Source organism: Rhyacophila brunnea, unplaced genomic scaffold (genome assembly GCF_057557595.1).
Source record: "Rhyacophila brunnea isolate RB1 unplaced genomic scaffold, BYU_Rbru_1.0 scaffold_9, whole genome shotgun sequence".
Taxonomy (NCBI): domain Eukaryota; kingdom Metazoa; phylum Arthropoda; class Insecta; order Trichoptera; family Rhyacophilidae; genus Rhyacophila; species Rhyacophila brunnea.
This window is the reverse complement of record NW_028233361.1, coordinates 6,742,048-6,761,959: the sequence shown is the minus strand read 5'-3', so window position 1 is coordinate 6,761,959 and position 19,912 is coordinate 6,742,048. Positions and strand designations below refer to the sequence as shown.

At 33.5% G+C, this 19,912-nt stretch overlaps 2 protein-coding genes across 2 annotated transcripts in view; one reads left to right on the top strand and one right to left on the bottom strand.

Annotated features, from left to right (window-relative positions):
• Positions 1–1,038: 1,038 nt before the first annotated feature.
• Positions 1,039–8,946, top strand: Cox11 (Cytochrome c oxidase copper chaperone COX11). The gene is made up of 4 exons (XM_085959495.1): positions 1,039–1,381; positions 4,168–4,323; positions 6,499–6,666; positions 7,933–8,946. The coding sequence occupies exons 1-4, from the start codon at positions 1,160–1,162 to the stop codon at positions 8,062–8,064; spliced, it is 678 nt and encodes a 225-aa protein (XP_085815621.1). The 5' UTR covers positions 1,039–1,159; the 3' UTR covers positions 8,065–8,946.
• Positions 8,904–19,912, bottom strand: part of LOC147063220 (tektin-3-like) — an 18,610-nt gene continuing 7,601 nt past the window's right edge. The window contains exons 3-10 of the mRNA XM_085959493.1: positions 19,194–19,433; positions 17,280–17,370; positions 16,608–16,749; positions 16,216–16,313; positions 13,064–13,316; positions 11,485–11,615; positions 9,628–9,782; positions 8,904–9,327 (exon numbers count right to left, since the gene is read on the bottom strand). Of these exons, the coding sequence (XP_085815619.1) occupies positions 9,117–9,327; positions 9,628–9,782; positions 11,485–11,615; positions 13,064–13,316; positions 16,216–16,313; positions 16,608–16,749; positions 17,280–17,370; positions 19,194–19,433 (1,321 nt within the window). The 3' untranslated portion in view covers positions 8,904–9,116. The remainder of the gene's footprint in view (positions 9,328–9,627; positions 9,783–11,484; positions 11,616–13,063; positions 13,317–16,215; positions 16,314–16,607; positions 16,750–17,279; positions 17,371–19,193; positions 19,434–19,912) is intronic.

The window sequence follows — 19,912 nt, the reverse complement described above, 5'->3', positions numbered from 1 at the left end:
TAGTCATTATGTTATATTAATTCACAAAATGCACTTAAGAAAACACAATATGGATAATTGTTTTTCTGCTTTGATATATTAAATTGTTTATGTATAACTTTTTATTTATTTATACCTTTTTTGATATTTTACACCTCAAACTATATCGTGCAAGAGATTTTAAATGTACTTAATGTGACATATTATTATTGTAACTTACTGAGTCACAAAAATAATTAATTGACAGAATTATAGTAGCATTTTATAAAAAAGATCTACATGCGTAGAAAACGTTTCCTATTTTTTATAAAAATATAATATACCTATACAGAGAAAAGAAAGATGTAAATTACAATTTTTTTAGTTCAAAATCTATTTTTAAATTTTGATGCCCGCGTAGAGGGAATATAGTTGCCACTTGAGAAAATAGGATCAAGTATCAATGATAAGTGGACAATCATTAAAATTTGGCAGCACCGATTTTTTCAAAAACAAAATATACCATGGTAAAGCGTCTAGGTACACTACAGAAAAGACAAAGTTAGGTAAATGTTTTAAAGTCATTTTAAAATGCATAATTCTGTATCTAACATGGTTATCTAAAATATTTTTGGATAAGTTTGGAATCACTAGGACTAGATTTTATACTTTTCCGTTCAGGCCATTTTTACTAAAATAAAATACTGATAAATAATGAATTTTAAAATAGTGTGTGTGGACTTTTTTTATTGAAAAGTAAAATAATTTAGCATTAATTTTTATGAACTCTAATAAAACTTATTAACAATAGAGAAAGTCTGGAAAATTAAGACTTAATCTGAAATACTGGCAGCCCAGTGTTGCCAAAAAAAACAAGCCGACTATGAAAAATAGGGAACATGCGGCCCGCGGCGAAATATTTCTCCTAATAAAAACGAGCCGACTATGAAAAATTGGGAAAATTTTCATTTTCAACAGATGACAACGCGTACTATATTTTATCCCCAAATACTATAATTTTGGAGGCTCTGTACTATAATTCCACTTTCAAAATATGGCAACACTGTGGCAGCCCCAGTTGTGTAACAACTGTCAAAAATTTGACATTTTGTGGTTGTGCTGTATTAACGGTATATAAACGCATTTTACTTAATTACAAACATGGGTTTCACCATATTATTGACATAAACACATATTGAATATGTTTGCATTGCGTGGACACGCCTACAAATTTCTAGGTTCCTGTTGTAACGCGCGATTTATCCATTCAACGAAATATGCATTCAACAAATCAAAACCTAACCAATTCGAACTGGATAAGAGAAAAGATATTTTTTCGACATTGAATTATGTGGCTGCTCTAGGAGTCTTGACAGTCGGCTTGAGCTATGCTGCTGTCCCTCTTTATCGGATGTTTTGTCAGGTAATTTTAGATAAGAGTCTTATAACACCTAGAGTTAATTTGCACATCAAGTATTGGAACGTTATAACAATTATTTCATAGTCCACATTGTATAAAAACATTAGCTAAACTCCTGCGTAACACCTACCTAATGTTGATGGGACCATCCATTGCCGACTCAAGTAGAAAGCCGATACATTCACAACGACTGGTCCTACTTTTTCCGCCCCTCCCGTTGTTGTCTATGTATGAACTGACATTGTTCTATAGAGTGCTCATACTGACGCGTCTGTCGTTTTCACACAGGGAATGGTTTGATTTGAATAGATAATTTACATGATAAATAATACACTAGCATTAACACACCTACAAATGTAATGCATAGATCAATGCGACATATTTTTTGGAAATCGATATTACCACCAGTTTTTGTGTGAAGGACTAGTCTGACTTTGACAGCTGATGAATAACAGGAATGTATATTATTTATTAATAACACTCAATATATTTGATTTGAGATTATTTTATAATTCAATTTGAAACGAGAAAGGGCGAATCAATATGTCAAGCAATCTGGGATCTGATTTTGACAGCTGAAAAGTGGACCACTCGTTGCTTGTGCAAAAAGTTATGCTCAGGCTTTATTAATCTAAAGATGGCGGTGGACCATCCCGTTTTTTGAAATTTTATTGGATATTGTGTGAGAAAGAGACAGACTGGTATCCAATATAATATGTTCTTTTCGTATGGAATGCGTAGCATTCTTGTTATACTAATCTTGAATGAATATCAGTGATATTAGTTTCCATAATGGAAAAGTGGCAAAACGATCGCCGCTAAAGCTGGGGGGGGGTTACAGATTTAAACCATGGTTTATATTGTAATGGGGTGACATCTCATCATGAAGCTCATATAATATTATAATGGTCTTGTATTGTCTGTACAATGAAAATTATGTTCAATTGTTTGTACGAGATTCTAAATCAGCCAAAGCTGGATGATCAATGAATTTTTATTTACTCCATCCTCACCCATATTTTTCTCGAGCTGTAATTTGTACACGACCACCTTCCATAGCACTACAAACATGTCTGAATGAAAATATTTAAGAGACACACTTCCTTGTCCTGAGACAAAGTCACATGGTACTGTTACGACTATAGATCTCGGTGTTTAAACAAAGAATTTAGAAGAAAAAAATCTTGACCTACAGGCGTATGCATATAACAGCAAACTGCATTCAAGCTATTTACTGCAAATTTGCATGCATAAACCTAAATGTATCTGACGAATAGTGACGTCACGTCGCCGACGTAATACGCGTCATGCCATGGGTAATGTTACCCAATTTTAAATTTAAATTTCCCGAAAATTAATTTAAAATTTTGAAATTGTGAATCGGTGTAAAAATTTGCAAACGGTACCATATAAATTTAATAATTATAAATAAATAATTATCATGAACTTTAAATAATTTATTTGTTATAAAATCATATTTATTTTATACTTCATAATGCACGAAATGATCAAAGTATACCCAGTAAATATTTCCATAATATGGCAATACAGCTTCACTATTTTTATTCACTATACAGACCCACGATCTCGATCATTTTTACAAGCTTAGCATCATTTTCATTTTCATTTTTTAGCATCATCATGAATCCTATTGTGGCACAACGACGACGGGCAGTTAACTTCACGCAAGATGAAAAGGAACTATTAGTTAGCTGTGCCGATAGGGAAACATTGATAATAAATTCGCGGATAACAAATGCGTTCAGCAACGCGCAAAAACGTGCCGCCTGGGCTAGGATAACAGTCGAATTCAATAGGCGAAGGCAAGGAATAACAAATGTCCATATCTCTGATGTATCTTTTTTGCAGTCGCAAGCGTCTCCTCCTTTCTGTTTCACACACATTTTCGCAATAATTTATAAAACCTACGAAGGTTTCAAGCCTCCTACTAAACGCTTGTTGTGATGAAGTCATTGTGTATTAAAGTGACACTGACAGCTCGCGCAGATCGCCGCCATTTTAAGTTTGGTGCGCATTCCTGTGCGCATCTCGTGACGTATGCATTTTTTATAGTTTCCTTAATCGGCCGATAAACGGCTTACTACGTTGAACGCGGTTCAAATGTATATGAATACGGCAGTTACTCTGCTGTCATTTGTCTTTAGTATCATTAAGTGTCCTCTGTTCTCGTGTACTGAAACTGTGCCATAACGGAGGCGTCAAGAGTTGAAAGTGATGAATCTATGTAGGGATCGGAATTATTCCGTCCTCCATACTACGCAGCAAACATTTCAAATGCCTCAAATCTGGCCAGCGAACATTTGACCTGCCCCTTTTACAGATTGCTGGACCAGCAAATATTATCATCTCAGCTCCTTTTGATCTAATGCTGGATGAAGACCTCTCCTGTCTTCACTATTTTCAGTCCTTAGTATTATCTCAGCAATCCGGCAGGCTCTTGGTCGCCGTGTAGGCCTTTTAATATCTCTTAGGTACCAATAGATGTTGAGATGTGTTCAGCGATAATCTGTTATTTGAACGATGTGGCTTGCTCATCTCCACTTCAAGGTTTTTACAGTTTTATTATTTCCAGTATTTTTGTTTGTTCTCATTACCGCGTTAAGTCCAACATGAATATCTCCATACCGTATTGTGCTACTCTCTGTTTTTGGACCTCATTTGAATTTAGGGCTCATGTTTCTCACCAAAATGTTTGTACTGGTCACACACATTTTAGGACACATTGGTTAAACACTTGCAGTAAATATAGTTTATTAAATATTTTGCAGAGCTTCAGCTATGGTGGAACAACAGCCGTGTCGGAAGACTCAGAAAAAGTACAGAATATGAAAGCGAATAAAAATAGAATTTTAAAAATAAGATTTAATGCAGATATTGGCGCTTCAATGAGATGGAATTTTAGACCACAGCAAACTGAAATTCAGGTGAGAATTGATTCTGTATTTTTTAATCAAGAGTAGAGTGAATCTGGCTGATGTATAATGAAATAATGCTGCGGTCTGCCTTCAACCACTGACAGTTTGATTGACAGATGAGTGCGCTGTCAATTGCACCATTGAGCTCATGGCAAATGTGAAAATTTTTGCGTACACAACTACCTGATCTAAGTAGATAATGATAGACAAGTCTGATTGGTTTGATTTTAAGTCGGCCAGCCTGACGCGTAAATCGCTTGTACCTCATGGAAGTTTCAACTGTAACAAAATATCACCGGTTAACATTTAAATTCAGTATTTATCATGTATTCAAAGCATCAGAGACGAGTAATAATACATATTTACCTAATGAAAACTATGTAGCTAATGAGTAAGTTTGTGAGTATGCGGAGACACCTAGGGGAATTGAAGATTCACAGTGAAGGTTTACAGGGATGATGAGATTTCCATGCGCCGTCGCCCTACATTAACGACAACGATGTTGAAGAATATGAAAATGGAGAGAAAAACAAATAGTTTCATTTCTGTCATGTGAGCTCATCACACACACTCAATCTTAACTATAGATTGTACATTTATTATTGAAGATAAATTTCTGGATAAGTTTTCTATCATAAGGCAACCATCATGCCTACGGCATTGGCTTCTCACACCGGGGACTTACATAAATATGTGTTTTCTGAAGCTTAGTTGTTTTTGTGATGTGTTTCACTACTGTAATTGGGGTCCTTGTGAACTATTGTAATGTTAATTAAAAATAATTACGAGATAAAAAGAACTTTTTATATACCACATTTTTAAATTTTCTGTTGAATCATATAAACTTGACAATTCTATGTATTAATAATTTAGGACAAATAAGGCAATTATTGTCAACAAATCATTTTTTTGCTATTTTGCAACAAACAAACAAATATAGAATACTGAATGTCATTTTGATTTCCATAGTAACGCACGTATATATTAATAATTTAGTTGCTAGGACCACCCCCTTAGCAACCAATAATAGTGGATTGGATTACGGATTTCTTCCGAAATCATTTTTCATACAAAACAGAATTAACTGAAAATTAATTCAATTCTACTTAAAGATGGCTAAAAGTATTAAAAGAATGCATTGGCATCGTGTTCTGATATATTCTAAAAGTTTCAAATGTCTAGCTAGTTGGGAAGTAAGTTAAAAATCGATTGCAAGATTTTTACTGTATAAACAACCACCAGACAAACAAGAATATGACCTAATAAAAACATTGTAAAATACAATATAGTTATTATCTCTCCAATCAACTCTAAATCTTCAAAATGCTTTATTTAATGGCATTTAAATATTGTAATTGTACTTGTTTTTTTAAATTTATTGCATTATACCCTGTTTACATGTGCATGGATTTACTGTTGACAGTAAGTATTATCGCGGCCATAACAAGAAAATGTATTGGTAAACATGTATTATCCTGCAGTTGCAAGCTTGCATGCATGAATCAAAATAATTTGGAAGCTTCTGAATTTTCATGCGACAGCAGGGATTTTTTCGATCTGCACCTGCGCAGTAGAACAATAGTGGCAAACCTGCTGGCAAAAAAACGAACTATACTCATTTTGAGATTAACCGATTTTCATTACCTGTCTAATAGTACTATAAAATGACAATATCTCGTCTCGTTTACTCTTGAATAATGAGATTGGAGAGACAGTCAGCACTTTTACACGTGTAAACAGTTATTGTGATGATAGTTTAAAATACGCACTATTGCTGCCAGTAAATCCATGCATGTGTACACTATTAAGTTACAATTTTCTGTCTCTCAATATGTTATAACTCACATATATATATCGCACCGTGAGTGTAAAACCAAGGCATCTGCAAGACATATTTTGGATATATTAGGGTTTGAAGTCTTCCTTTTGTTAGGAAAAATAGTTCTAAAAAAAAAACCACATTGTTTGGTTTATATCTACATTATATTGCATGTTCTTTTAGTTACATCACTTTTACATTATCAAGTTCACGACTTTTGCAGTTGTTTTGCATTTAATCTCGAAATTGAAAAATTTGCAGATGCCTTGGTTTTACACTCACGGTGCGATAGATATGATAATATATATACAATATTATTGTTTTGAATATTTTTACTCATCCTTCTAACATTTATGTTATTAAAGTTGGTCCCGGGTGAAACAGCCTTGGCTTTTTACACCGCTCGCAACCCGACAGATACTCCTGTCACGGGAATAAGCACCTACAATGTGATTCCATTTGAGGCCGGAGAGTACTTCAACAAAATACAATGCTTTTGCTTTGAAGAGCAGCAATTGAATCCCCACGAACAGGTACTAGTCATTATTATAATATTTATTTATACATTTTATTAATTATCTTCAGAGGTATGCGATAATTTTGCTATTGTAATTTATTTTTATGACGGTCTGTCATTGAAATATGGAACAGGAACACTGATGATAACACTGACTAATTTGGCAGCAGCTATCCAATCGGAAGAAAATACACTGCATTATTTGGAACACTAGGTTTACAGTGTTGATCATTCAGTATAGATCATAATAAGACACATGATCTTGTTCGACAGTGATGAATCGAGAATTGAAATAGTTCAGTGCCGCAGCTAATAAACTGTGCGCTTTCATATACAAGCATGATGGAAAGGCAATTTCTAATGATAACTTTTAAGATATTAAACCACTTCTTACTCAGGAGCTCCTGAGTTCCAAAATGGAGAAGAAAATTTAAATTTTCTATGTTTAGCATCTAAATTGATGATGGACTTTCAGTTTGTGATGTATTTTATGGGACAAAAATTCAATTTTATATAATTACCGTTTGATTGATTGATTTCCAGTTTAGACATGTATTTTAATGTGTTGAATACTAATTTGAAGTTAAACCTGACATTTTGCAATTTAAAGCCTATGAAATACCAAGATGATCAAAATCATATTTCTTTTACACTTATTATATCAAGGTAAAAAAAAAATTTAAGTACACATTTTCTAACAAAGTTCGATTAAAGGATTTTACAAAAAAAATCGTTTCAACATGTTTAGTTAATTGTCAATAGCAGCCTTGCCTAATACAAATAAAACTACACGTAACACACAATTTTTACAGTAATTGACTATCCAAGTTTTACAAGTAATTTTTAAGAGTCTCTTGTCTATTTTACCGATTGGAGTTTGATAGATGTACTATCACATTTCGGATGAGAGTTTTACTAATTAAGCTACCGACCTGAGTACTGTCAATATTTCTTAAAGAATACATATAAAATTTCGTCAATATGGCAACCATGTTTTGTAAGTTAAAACCAAGATAAACACATTACCAATTTCGACATCATAGATGACGTCATAACCTTTTCAAATTTTAGTTATGACATAGGTCCAAGGGTTTTTCGAATGGCTTGTTTTTGATAATATATAAAATTACATATATTCAATGAAGAATGTTTCATTCTTTAATCTTTCTGTATTTCGAATAAAAAATAATTTAATTAACTACAGCAAATACAAACAATCCACTTGTTATTTACTTTGATAAAAAAAATATGACTACCTACATATTTGTTTCATTATTTCCAGGTTGATATGCCGGTATTCTTCTACATTGATCCAGAATTCTCATTGGATCCAAAAATGGAATTCATTGATGAAATAACTTTATCGTACACCTTTTTTGAAGCCAAAGGTTTTAAAATGCCGACGAATCGCTAATAGAAATTTTCTTAGTGTAAAATGCTACATTGTGTTACTAGCTTTTTTTGTTATATTATGCTTACAATAATTTTACATGCAGTTATAAGATGTTATTTATCTAATGATGATATATACCTAATCATTAGTTTAAATCATTATTTTCTTAATTAAAGGAAATAATAATTATAATATTTCTTTCATTTGATCTGTATAAAAAATAGTTAAGTTCAAGGTTTCTTTCAATATATTATTATGTAATAGAAAAAAAAGAATAAATCAGTGATATACATAGGCAAATGACACTCATAAGCAAACTCAATATGCCGTGTCATATATTTTTAGTCTCAAATTTAATATAAATTCATCACCTAGGTACTACATTTCATTATTTTTAAAACTATCTTAACAGATACATGTTACGATTTTTTTTATACTTTCTAATATACGTATTCACCGTTCGTTAGCACTTCATCCGAAAAAATTGTGAACTTGACAGAATGTACTCTCAAAGATTAAATTTCACATTCCTTCCTTAGTTGCCACCCCCAAGCAATGCATGACAAACCTACTCATATGAGACGTCACCACGGCTAACCTTATTTCTCCCAGATCTTGAATCCATAAGAACTTCTCCATATTATTTCCTTGAAAAGATTTTTAAAGCCAGTTAGCTGCTAAGTGATATTATGTACTGGTGTCTAAAATTATTTTTATAGCGTCATTGAAAGCATTGGTGATCACAAACCAATGCAACAATGCAATTTATCATTGTCATGAATATTGATGAAGTTTCTCATAATCTTATAACAAAATGAAGACCAAGGCATTATATTTCAATAAATAGAAAACATTTGTTTAGTAATTGACTTGTATTTTTGACATAATGGCTAAGACTACAAAGTAAAATAACAAGATATCCGGTAAATACTTAGCACAATTCACAAAATAAATTAACCGTAATAAAACATTGTAAATCGAAATCCTTACAAAAACAATAATATTATCTAGAAAAGAATAAGTCAGAATTCATAACATATTTTTACGCCATCGTATGACAGAGTATGTTGCTCTCAGTACTTTATCGATGCGGTGACGGGATATCCTCTCCGCAAACCGCCGCACTGGTCTCTGTCAATGAAGAGTGTGGTCACTTTATTTCTCAAGTCAGCTTCCAAACCGGCTCGAACTCCCAGCAAAGCCTGGTGCGTGCTCTCCGCTTGCGACAACTTATCACGCAGAACCGATATATTGTCCTGCAGTTCACAGACTTCTTGAACCAGCCTGAAATAAATTGCATTGCCGGTTAACAAACTATGACTGTATTACAATCTAATATTCTAATAGCTTGTATGAATCATACCATACCATAGGATTTTACTTACAAATAATAAACTGTTATTTCTAATATACCTGTTAATGTAAATACTATATCACTGCAATGAATTGTAATATTGTATAAATAAGTAGCAAAACAATAGAGCAGTGGAGTTCTGTGTTGAGTTTCAGTATGTGCTATGATTATTATTAGTTGACTATTAATCTTAATATCGACTAAAATTTACATAGATTAAAATACTGAACCTGTTGTGGGCATCGTCTCGACATTTATCAAGGTGTGGCCGAGTAGTTCTCGCCTGCAACCTCGTGTGGGCTACTTTCATCGGAGCGCACTTGTCTTGGATCGCCTTATTCAAGAGCTCCATCGTTTTCTCCACATCGAATATTTCTTGTTGCACCTTGATCAGAATTAAACAAAACCTTTACTACGGTACAACCGTGTAGACCAATAAATATTATTAGAAATTGAATCTGCTCTAGTTATTTTCGAGCGGCAGCCGCACCTACTGGTAACATGAAAGTTATCATCTGCGCATGTATGCCCATTATTTATTACTATAACAATATTTTGCAGTAAACATAACTATGTAGTACTAGAATAGTGCTGTAGCAAATCTATTCCAACTACGTTTTCTAATTTTTTGTTATTTTTCTACACGAGGTAACATTCTGTACAAGACAAGTGATCCATTTTGCCTAATAATGACAGTTTGCGGGATTATCTAATTAAAGTGAACGGCAGAAACATTAGAGGGGTTAATAAACCATATTTTTGACATTTCATAACCTCGAGATACTAAACACTTGGAATACATCATATGGGTTGTATAAAAGCAAAAACGCCACTCTCCTTCATAGTTATATTGTGAGTAATCAAATAAAACCGATGCTGGGGTAATTATACGAATAAGACTCGCGTCATGTGAGTTTTAAGTGAAATGTTATAGATGTTAGATGGTGCAGAATCAAATATTTTTAAAATTAATATAATCCATACAATGAATGACTAAATTTAATAATTCGGTAATGGACAGTGGTGAGTTTGCATCTCAACATTTGTAAGTAATATAGGGTGGCCGGCGGCTCTCGTGGTGCAGTGCGTAAGGCGCTGGCCTTCCACCCGAGAGTTCTGGGTTCGATCCCTGTGAGGACACAATATTTATGTGTCTTTCTCAAAGCCTGGCTGTTTGTGATTGTTCAAAAATTACTAACAACCACCTTGTACAATAAAGCAAGGACATGGTTGTTAATAATTCTAAAAAAAAAATATAGGGTGGCCATTTTACGGTGGCCGTGCGGCTTAAGTGTTGGACTATAAAGCCGTGGGTCCCAGGTTCGAATCCTGGGTCTGGCAAGTACACATATTGTTTTTCAATTTGTGTTTGTCAGGGTATGGACCTAATAGGTTGAGCAAGTGGCTGACATCCATTTCTCGTAAAAAACAAAATCTGTCAATACAAACTTCCACTCTGTGGAGGTCCATATGATCCAGGATCGGATATGGTCGGGAAAAAAAAAAATTTAATGGTTTTCTGGGGATATTGCATTTCGTCTGTTAAGTTGTACACATACACAAGAATATGGAGAATATTTTGTACATTCATGTCATTTTCGAATTTTTGTAGACAGTGGCGTTTTTTATTTTATACGACTCATATTATAGTTGTCACAATTTTTCATAATTTTGCAGTCAAGCGTTGAGTTAAAATAGATCTGCTGGTATATCGCACCCTCGCAACTACACCGCCACAAGTCCAAATTTATGTGTTTTGAGTTAATTACTACGTTTCATTGTCTATCGTTCATAGTATATGTACCAAAAATTTCATATCTCTAAGTCAATAAATTCAAGTCAAAACTTCATTCAATATCTAAACATATTTCAAAAACACAGTACAAAAATGCGAAAGGTAAAAACTTCAAAGCTGATTTTTTCTGTTTGACGTTTTTTGGATTGTGGCAGGTTAGTTGCGAAGGTGCAATATATTACCAGTTTCCTTGTCATACATGACGTTATAAGAGAGTAGTAACCGTCACATTTTAGTGGTAAACAAGTCAGCAAATGTGGTAGAAAAATAAATTGATTGAAGTTCGAGTTACCTTATGCAAGTGTAGTTGTAGTTTATTTTTCATCTCTAATGTCTGAGAAGTTTTCCTAGAGAGGGCGTTGTTTGTCCCGCTCCAATGGTCCCAAATGTTGGTTGCGCACACATTTATGAGATTTTCAGCATCTATTGAAAACATGCAATATATGGTTGAATAAAATACAGTCAACGACAAACCACCTCTAAACAAGGAATAAGCAAAGGTAGGTAGTAAAACAATCGAATTTTGATGTTTCCTAATCTTAAAATTTGGATTAGATAATATTATATGGGGCGCCATTTCTAAATCCAATAACACTAGGTACATACAAATTTATTTTTAAAAACATAAATGCCGATACCTATGTGCAATGTTATTTTACTTATTTTTATTGCGATGAGGTTTTATTTTTAAGATTTTTAAAATTCAATAAATACAATATTGAAAAAAGAAACTAAAAAAACCGATTATGTTTGATACACAAATACATGCCTCATATAGGTATCTATTAAAAAAAATGCTCTAATAATAATCCAATCACCACTCATACAACACGTTGACATCGTCATTGGGTGAAATTTCGATTTTGAGTTTTTTTTAGAATTGATCTAACAGGTGCTATAATTTTCCTTATTGCGCCGGCTAGACGGCAGCAACTTGCCTGTGCAGTGCACTTTTACAGTGCTTTTTGGTTTGCGCGAGCTTCAATTTTCCCGTCCATACACACGGGCTTCCCGATACAAACCGGTTTGCTCAGGTAAGCTTGTCGTAAAGCATGGGCATAAAATTCTTCAAGACTGTCAAAAAACACAAAAATCTGTTTATATAAACATTGTTGAGGCCGGTGGCCATTATCTGTCAGTAATTCCCAGAAGCTACGGGTTTTTGAGCACAGAATCTTAGAAAGTTCGCTATGATGGACTGGCCACTTAATACGTATGGATGAACAAGCACCGAGAGAGCACCTCATGGCAAATGTTCCAGAAGGTATATGAAGTGTGGGAAGACTACAATTGAGATGGCTTCTAGGCCTACAAAGAGACTTTCGAGCGCTAATAGTGATAGACGGGAATACCAGAGAGGAGGACTATGCAGAGTAAAAAAGCCTGCATGATGTGGCTAATGTCCTCCCTTAACTGTTGTACCAGAGAAAAGGGATTGATTTTGTGATGACCACCATTTGCATTTATCATAAAGTGTATTTTTTTTTAAATTTGTCTTATTCTCATAATTATTTGGAAACACCTCAAAAATATACTGAGTATTTGAAAAACATTTTGTGCTGAGTTGGATTCGAATCCATCAGATATCGGCCAATGTGCTTTTACTAATGTTTCTGAAGTATTTGCGAATTATGTATGTTCAATAAAGTATGTTACATTCACTATTCATTACAAATAACTTGTTAGGCAAATACCTAACCAATCCAAAAATCCATATAAAACATAATCAATTACAAAAAAGATAGCATGTTTTTCAGAAGCTTTTTTGAATCCTCGCGGAACCTGGTTGGAAATCAGTAGTTTATAGAGATAGATGACTTGGGTTAGTTTTTTGTGCATATCTGCTGTGAGTAAATTGATAGAATCAATACCTGAGCGCATCTGAGCAGACCGCGCCCGTTCTGTCTGCGATCGCCGAACGGTGGCGGCGCTGGCCTCCGCCCAAGACGGCGGCACGCTCACTGTGGGATCGTAGCGCTCTACGCCTGCGTAGTACTGAATGCCCCGTGAACTGTTGTTCAGCTGATGACAGAGTGTGTCAATGCCCATTGCGCCTTCCTTGTTGCGGACATCCGTCTCCAGTTCATGTTGAGCTCCACGCATGTCCCTTAGTTGTGCATTTATCTGAAATTTCTTATGCTCATTAGACGGGCCTTGTAGTCCAATGTATAAGGCAGTGGTTTTTCATACCAGGGGTTCTGGGTTCGATTCTGGATAAGTTCACGACAAATATATGAGAATATATATAATTTGAAAATATCTCATACATATGCACACTATAAAAAATCATTTTATAGAAAAAAATACGACACCAGATGGGACTGTATCTGCTGGATTCGCGCCAGTATGCTTTTCCAATTAAGCTACGGGCATCTTATTAAATTATGACGATTTAAACTAGTAGTTGTTACATGAAATGCTTATCGAATTGCGTTATGATGTTGGCCATCGGTTTTAGTGTATTAAATTACGGTAGGTATCAATTAATTCCGTAATTACTAACCGACGTCGCGGATTATTCCATTATTTAGTTTTTATAACGTACTTAGACTAGGTAATAATTGAATAAACTATTTTTTTTCTACAAAATGATTTTTTCTAGTGTGTACCTATATGCATGAGATGTTTTCAAATTATGTATATTCAATATATAGAATGTTACATTCTCAAATCTTGTGTCTTATTCGTTGAATAAAAAAATAGTTTATTAAATATATGAGATTTTCTAAGAAATGAAAATATAAATAATATTAAATTCTACAGGTTTTTTTAAAAAAGGTTATGTCGATAGCTATTTCAGTTGTAACACCATTATCAAGACTATTCAGATAGGCCGTTTGCCTTTGCTTAAATACTATACGTATAGATAGAGACAGAATACATTTTCTTATTCGTTCCAACAATATTATGACTATAACATCAATTGATATCCATTAAAAACCCATTAACGGCCCACGTGCTCGTTGTAGGTCAAAATTGAGTTTTTATTGTATTTTCAAACCATGATCCTGGACACTCCTTAAACGTTGTAGATAATCTATTTATATAATTTTGAAGCCTTATTATCCTTTATAGTTATTTTAAACATTTGATGACTGCATAAAGTATTTTTGTTACATAAAATAGTATTCTTTTAAACCTCTCGCTCTAATGTTTTAGAATATAGTCATATTTCATATATAAAATATTCACGATAAAAATGCATGACAATGGGGACATTCTTTGTCCATAGCACCAATCAGCACTTTCGGATGAGCGGAATATTCAATATCTGGCTCGTACTCGAATGCGAGACGAAGGAACGAAGCGGATGTAAATGTTCGATGTACTTATTGGCGTTGTCGGTCATTTGCTCTGCGCGTGTTAACTACAAACCGGCGCGCTTGGCTCCGTTCCAATTGTCGTTGTTGATTTCTTTCAGCTCGTGCCTCTTGTGATTGAGATGCACGCAATTGCGACATGCTTACACGCACGTTTTTGTTGTCTTGTTGGATTTGTTCGTCTGTTCTTTCTGCTCTACTATTTTGCATGTTTGTTGCTTTATTCGTTCGACGGCCCAAATGGCCCCCCTTGCGTCTTGCTGGCATTGTGCACTGTAATACACGCACATAAAAATAGATAAATTAAAATAAATCGTACAAAATTTTGCACGCACTGCGTTGTGATATGCCAAATGAAATGTCAAAATGACGCGACGCTTCTCTTGAATTCTTCTCGGACGTAGCGCCATCTGTCATTCAACAACATAAATAATTTCGTTTTGTTTGAAATACGAACGACGGTTAAATTTGTTCATACAAAACTAATAAAATCGCGATTAAAAATGGGAGGGTAGGGGTAGGAGGGTGAAAATTTGGGGTTATAAGTATTTTTTTATGTTAAATAATAAAAAAATACAAAAAAAAATTGTCAAAAAAATAAAAGAAAATTTTTCTGGATAGAGATACCCTAATCACTTAGCGGTATGAAATATACTTGTTGAGCTATTCACATACCTAACAAATATACATAAAAAAATTCATAAAAATCTGTCGAGCCATTTCGGTGGAGTTCGACCACAAACATCGTGACACGAGATTTTTATATATATAGAGATTATCTACAACGTTTAAGGAGTGTCCAGGATCATGGTTTGAAAATACAATAAAAACTCAATTTTGACCTTCGACGAGCATGTCCACCCTTAATGCCAGCGCTCCATTGGCACGCAAGTCAGACGATTTACAGTCTTCGGACTTTTTTTTCGGGTGGAGCACCCCAGATCTGCAGACTTTTTAATCCGCAGACCAGGCTCGCTGGATTTCAAACATGTTTGATATTTTTGCCAGACTTCGTCAGTTGATCACTATGCGAATTCGATTTGTCATTAATACGCAATCATTCGGACCGGAAAAAATCTGTAATTGTTTTAAACATTTTCATTGATTAATTTGTTAATTTACACATTATAAAATGAGAGATTTACAATTAATTTTTTTATTTGTATTTATGAAATTCATAAAATAAATCGTAAAACTTGTGTTGTTTTCACTGCTATATTATTTTATGCAAGTCTACATATAAATAACACAAAATTATAGGATTATCGGAAGACATTACGAGAATCATAACTTTTCACTTTTGACAGCTCGACTTTTTTATTCGTTCGTTGATCAGTAGCAGAGCATAGACAAATCGGACGATTTATTGTCCTCGGACTTTTGGCTCGCCAATGGAGCGCTGGCATAAGGGTTTTCAAAGTATTGCACAGTCATAATATTGTTGGAACGAATAAGAAAATGTATTCTGTCTCTATCTATACGTATAGTATTTGAGCAAAGGCAAACGGCCTATCTGAATAGTGTTGATAATGGTGTTACAACCAAAATAGCTATCGACAAAACCTTTTTTAATAAACCTGTAGAATTTAATATTATATTTTCATTTCTTGTAAAATGGAATTCTACCAAGTAAATGCTAACTCAATTAATATAATGGGATTTTCTATTCATTGGATTTCGTAAAGAATGTATCGTATAGGTACCTGGTCAAGCATATTTTTAAATTTCTGTTGGCAGTTGCGAAGCTCTTCAACCTCTTTAAGCAGCGACTGTTCCACTTGATCATGGACAAGCTCGATTCCTAAAAATAATAAAAATATATATGGCAATATAATAAAATAATTATTTTCATCATCTTTTTGCCATTGCTTTGCTAATTTTCACATTGCTTAACTGGTGTATTCGTGGTAGAACTCCATTATCATCATAAGGTGTTAATTCAAGATTCTGCAAGACCACTGCATGGTTAGCATGGAAAGAGATACATGATGTAGCACTAAACTGATAGAAGTGACACGACCTTCCGTTTGTCCTATGCCATGAGGCTGGAACATGATTCAATGAAATACCTAAGTAATAAGTTAAAAAAAATTACCATATCTCTTCTCACGGTGATAGAGACATTCTTGGACGACATGCAGTGGTCCTTCACATCCTTGCAGAGCTCGTTCTACCTGTCTCCGAGTGCTGGTCAACTGATCCATCTCTGTTACCAACCGCTCTGTTTCCGTACTTAACTGAACAACAATAATTTCACATTCATTTAAAGTCAGGTGTATTAATTTGTGTCTTTGTACGTTCATGCCTTCATAGTTGTGTTTTTATTAGGCAATGTTTATGATAAATTTATTTATTTATTTAAAAAGACACGTTGAGTACATAACAAATTATTAATTCAGGACGTTCACAACATGACATTTAGAATAAATGACAATAATGTCATTTTATATCACTCTACTAGAAATCATGATCAACATTTCATAAATGACTCATAACTAATTGTACATATTGTAGATACGTGACAATCGTTTTCATCACAGCTTTCCAGGTTTGAAGCATTGAGTCAATAGCATCAGAATAGGTGCGGTGTACATAGTGATACATAAAAACTACACCAATATTAATGAATCAAGTTAGATTGCTCGACAAAATTGAATTGGACATCCATTTAAGTTTAAAAGGTTTTAGAGTCTCATTTACTGTCAGATAAATATTTTACTAATAAAAGCAATAATTATTATAATCTAAGAAGCCATAGACATTTTACCTCATTTCTCCAAAATGTGGTGTCTGTTATTCTCTCACCTATCCTTCTGCCTGCATCTCTCTGTCCTTGACTCGTCTTTTCGTCAGTTTCCCTACAATTTAATTTATTCAAGTATTTCTCATTTTTCCTTGTAACTACATCATTCAAAATGCAGTAATGGATGATCAAAATTTGTTATACAACATTTAATGTAAGTAAGGTTCGTCATTCTATTTACTTGGTAGAATTCTATTCTACAAAAATAATAATATAAATTATAATATTCAATTCTACAAATTGGTTTAGTAGTCGATAGCTATTTTTGTGCATAAATTGATAAAAGGTAGTCCATATACTTTTTGGTACACCTGTCTAAAACTTTCCTCTCCATATATTTAATGTTAAATAACAAATTTATCAATTTCAGTAGCTATGGAGCATTTTATTGAAAAAAAATCAGTCGATATTTTGTTGGTTTTGTAACTTCACATATTCTATAAATCTCCTAAATCTGTCACAAATCATCATGTCAGTACTTAAGAGTCTGAAGTCATATATGGACAACCCGTAATCCTGTGACAACTAAAATAGCTATTGACTAATAAATCAAGTAGAATTTAATATACTATGTAATTTATATCAACCTTTTAGTAAAATTGAAATGGTTGATAATCAAAATAAAAGGTTTTTTTCTAATAATATAATCAATATAATATTGAACATACATAATTTCGAAAAACACTTCTGAGAAAATATAATATAACCAATAGAAAAAATCTTTTTGAAAAAAGTAAGCCACCCAGCTAGAATCGAACCAGCATCTCTTGGGTTTACGCCCCGTCCGCGCATTATCCTCTATGCTACAAGGCGACTTACTAATTGCGACAAATTTTAACTGTTGGCCTTTTTAATACCTGCTCATCAGCGCTCTTCTCACTCTTAAAGTAGTAGGTACCTATTTTGATTTAATAAACAAAAACCAATTGCCAAAGTAGCTTGATTTCGAAGAGCGCTGTTAAATAGGTATTAAAAAGGCCAACAGTTAAAATTAATTAATTAATTAAAAGTAAACCCAAGAGATGCTGGTTCTTTCAAAAAGATTTTTTCTATCGGTTATAATATATTTTCTCAGAAGTGTTTTTCGAAATTATGTATATTCAATAATTAGAATGGTACATTCTTAAATCTTGTGAATTGTTCGTTGAATAAAGGAAATAGTTAATTAAAAATCAATAAATTAAATTAAATTTACATGAACCTTGTAAACTATCATATTAAGTGGTTCTTGGGTCCTGTGTTTTGCTGTTCGTCATATTTCAATTTATTTTTATTTTTTTTAAATATTGTGGTCATTACAAATTATAAGTTTAAGACGTTTGCAACATGACATGAAACATTATTATAAAGAAAAAAAGTAATAAAAACGATAAAAATGAAAATATAATAAGAGAACATAATATAAACACACAAAAGCAGTGAAAATACAATTATACATCTATAGAAGTTCAAAGAAGTACACTGAGTTTACTGAGGAGACCCTATTTGAAGAATTTATAAAATAGCGTCCACCTAAACTCACCCCACGCAAGTGGAATATATCAACACCAGAAGCAATTTGGTTGACATAGTTATCGCCCTCCCAATTCGCATTACCAGTGGCAGAACCTTAGGGGAATAAACAACTGATGATCTTCAGGTTTTCTGTATAACCTCCAGTCAGTAGGTAACCCTGGGTGTAAGAACTAATCGATTTGGAAGTAATATGCACCTTGTAAGGTGTATATTAATTTTGAATATAAATACAATTATAAATTTGTCCCCTGGTGACATAGTTGGTTGAGTGCCTGACTTTCAAGTGTCTGACAAAAATTACAGTTTTTTTTAAATCTTAGGTTTTGCAAATGGTGTGTCTTAATAAATTGTGAATATTTTTACCTAACGCATCTAACGATGTCATTTCTCATTCTCTCGGAGAAATTGCGTTTAGCATCTGACTCATTGTAGTTGGCTATGGTATTCTGACCCCATTCGTAAGGCGTATATCTGGTGTAGAGGGCGGCTCTGGCAGCGTGGGCAGGTGCTCGATCGAATCCTGTCACCAGGTTTGGAAAGCGCAGAGGCTCGATTCCACCGCAGCACGGTTCCACCATCGCATTTGTTATTGGATAAGATGGCCTGCAATAAGGGTTACTTAGTTATCATTTTCCATTATTTGTTTTGTATACAACTGTGTACCATTCAAATAAACTAAGGAGCTGAAGATTGAATGAATTATTAGTACACCAGTAACCAAGTTGAGTAACAATACTTGATAGTAAAATAATTACAATCGTAAATTCCATGTTACTGTTTTCAACATTTTGTAAATAAGGTCTTGTTTTCAACTTATGTTGTTGCAAGAAAATATATTGATATTTTTTTATGTTTATTAATGATTTTAGTATTTGAAGGGGACATCTCAGTCCAAAACATTTAAATCGCAATTAAATATTGCAATGAAAATCATAACACTATTTTTTAATTAAACACGGAGTCCATGGAGTGTAATGCAATTTAAGAATAAAATCCTTGTTATTTTGTGTAAAAAGTAGATAATATAGTAGCATCATATTATTATCTATCTAAAGGCATATTGCTTTTGCGCAAGTTATGGG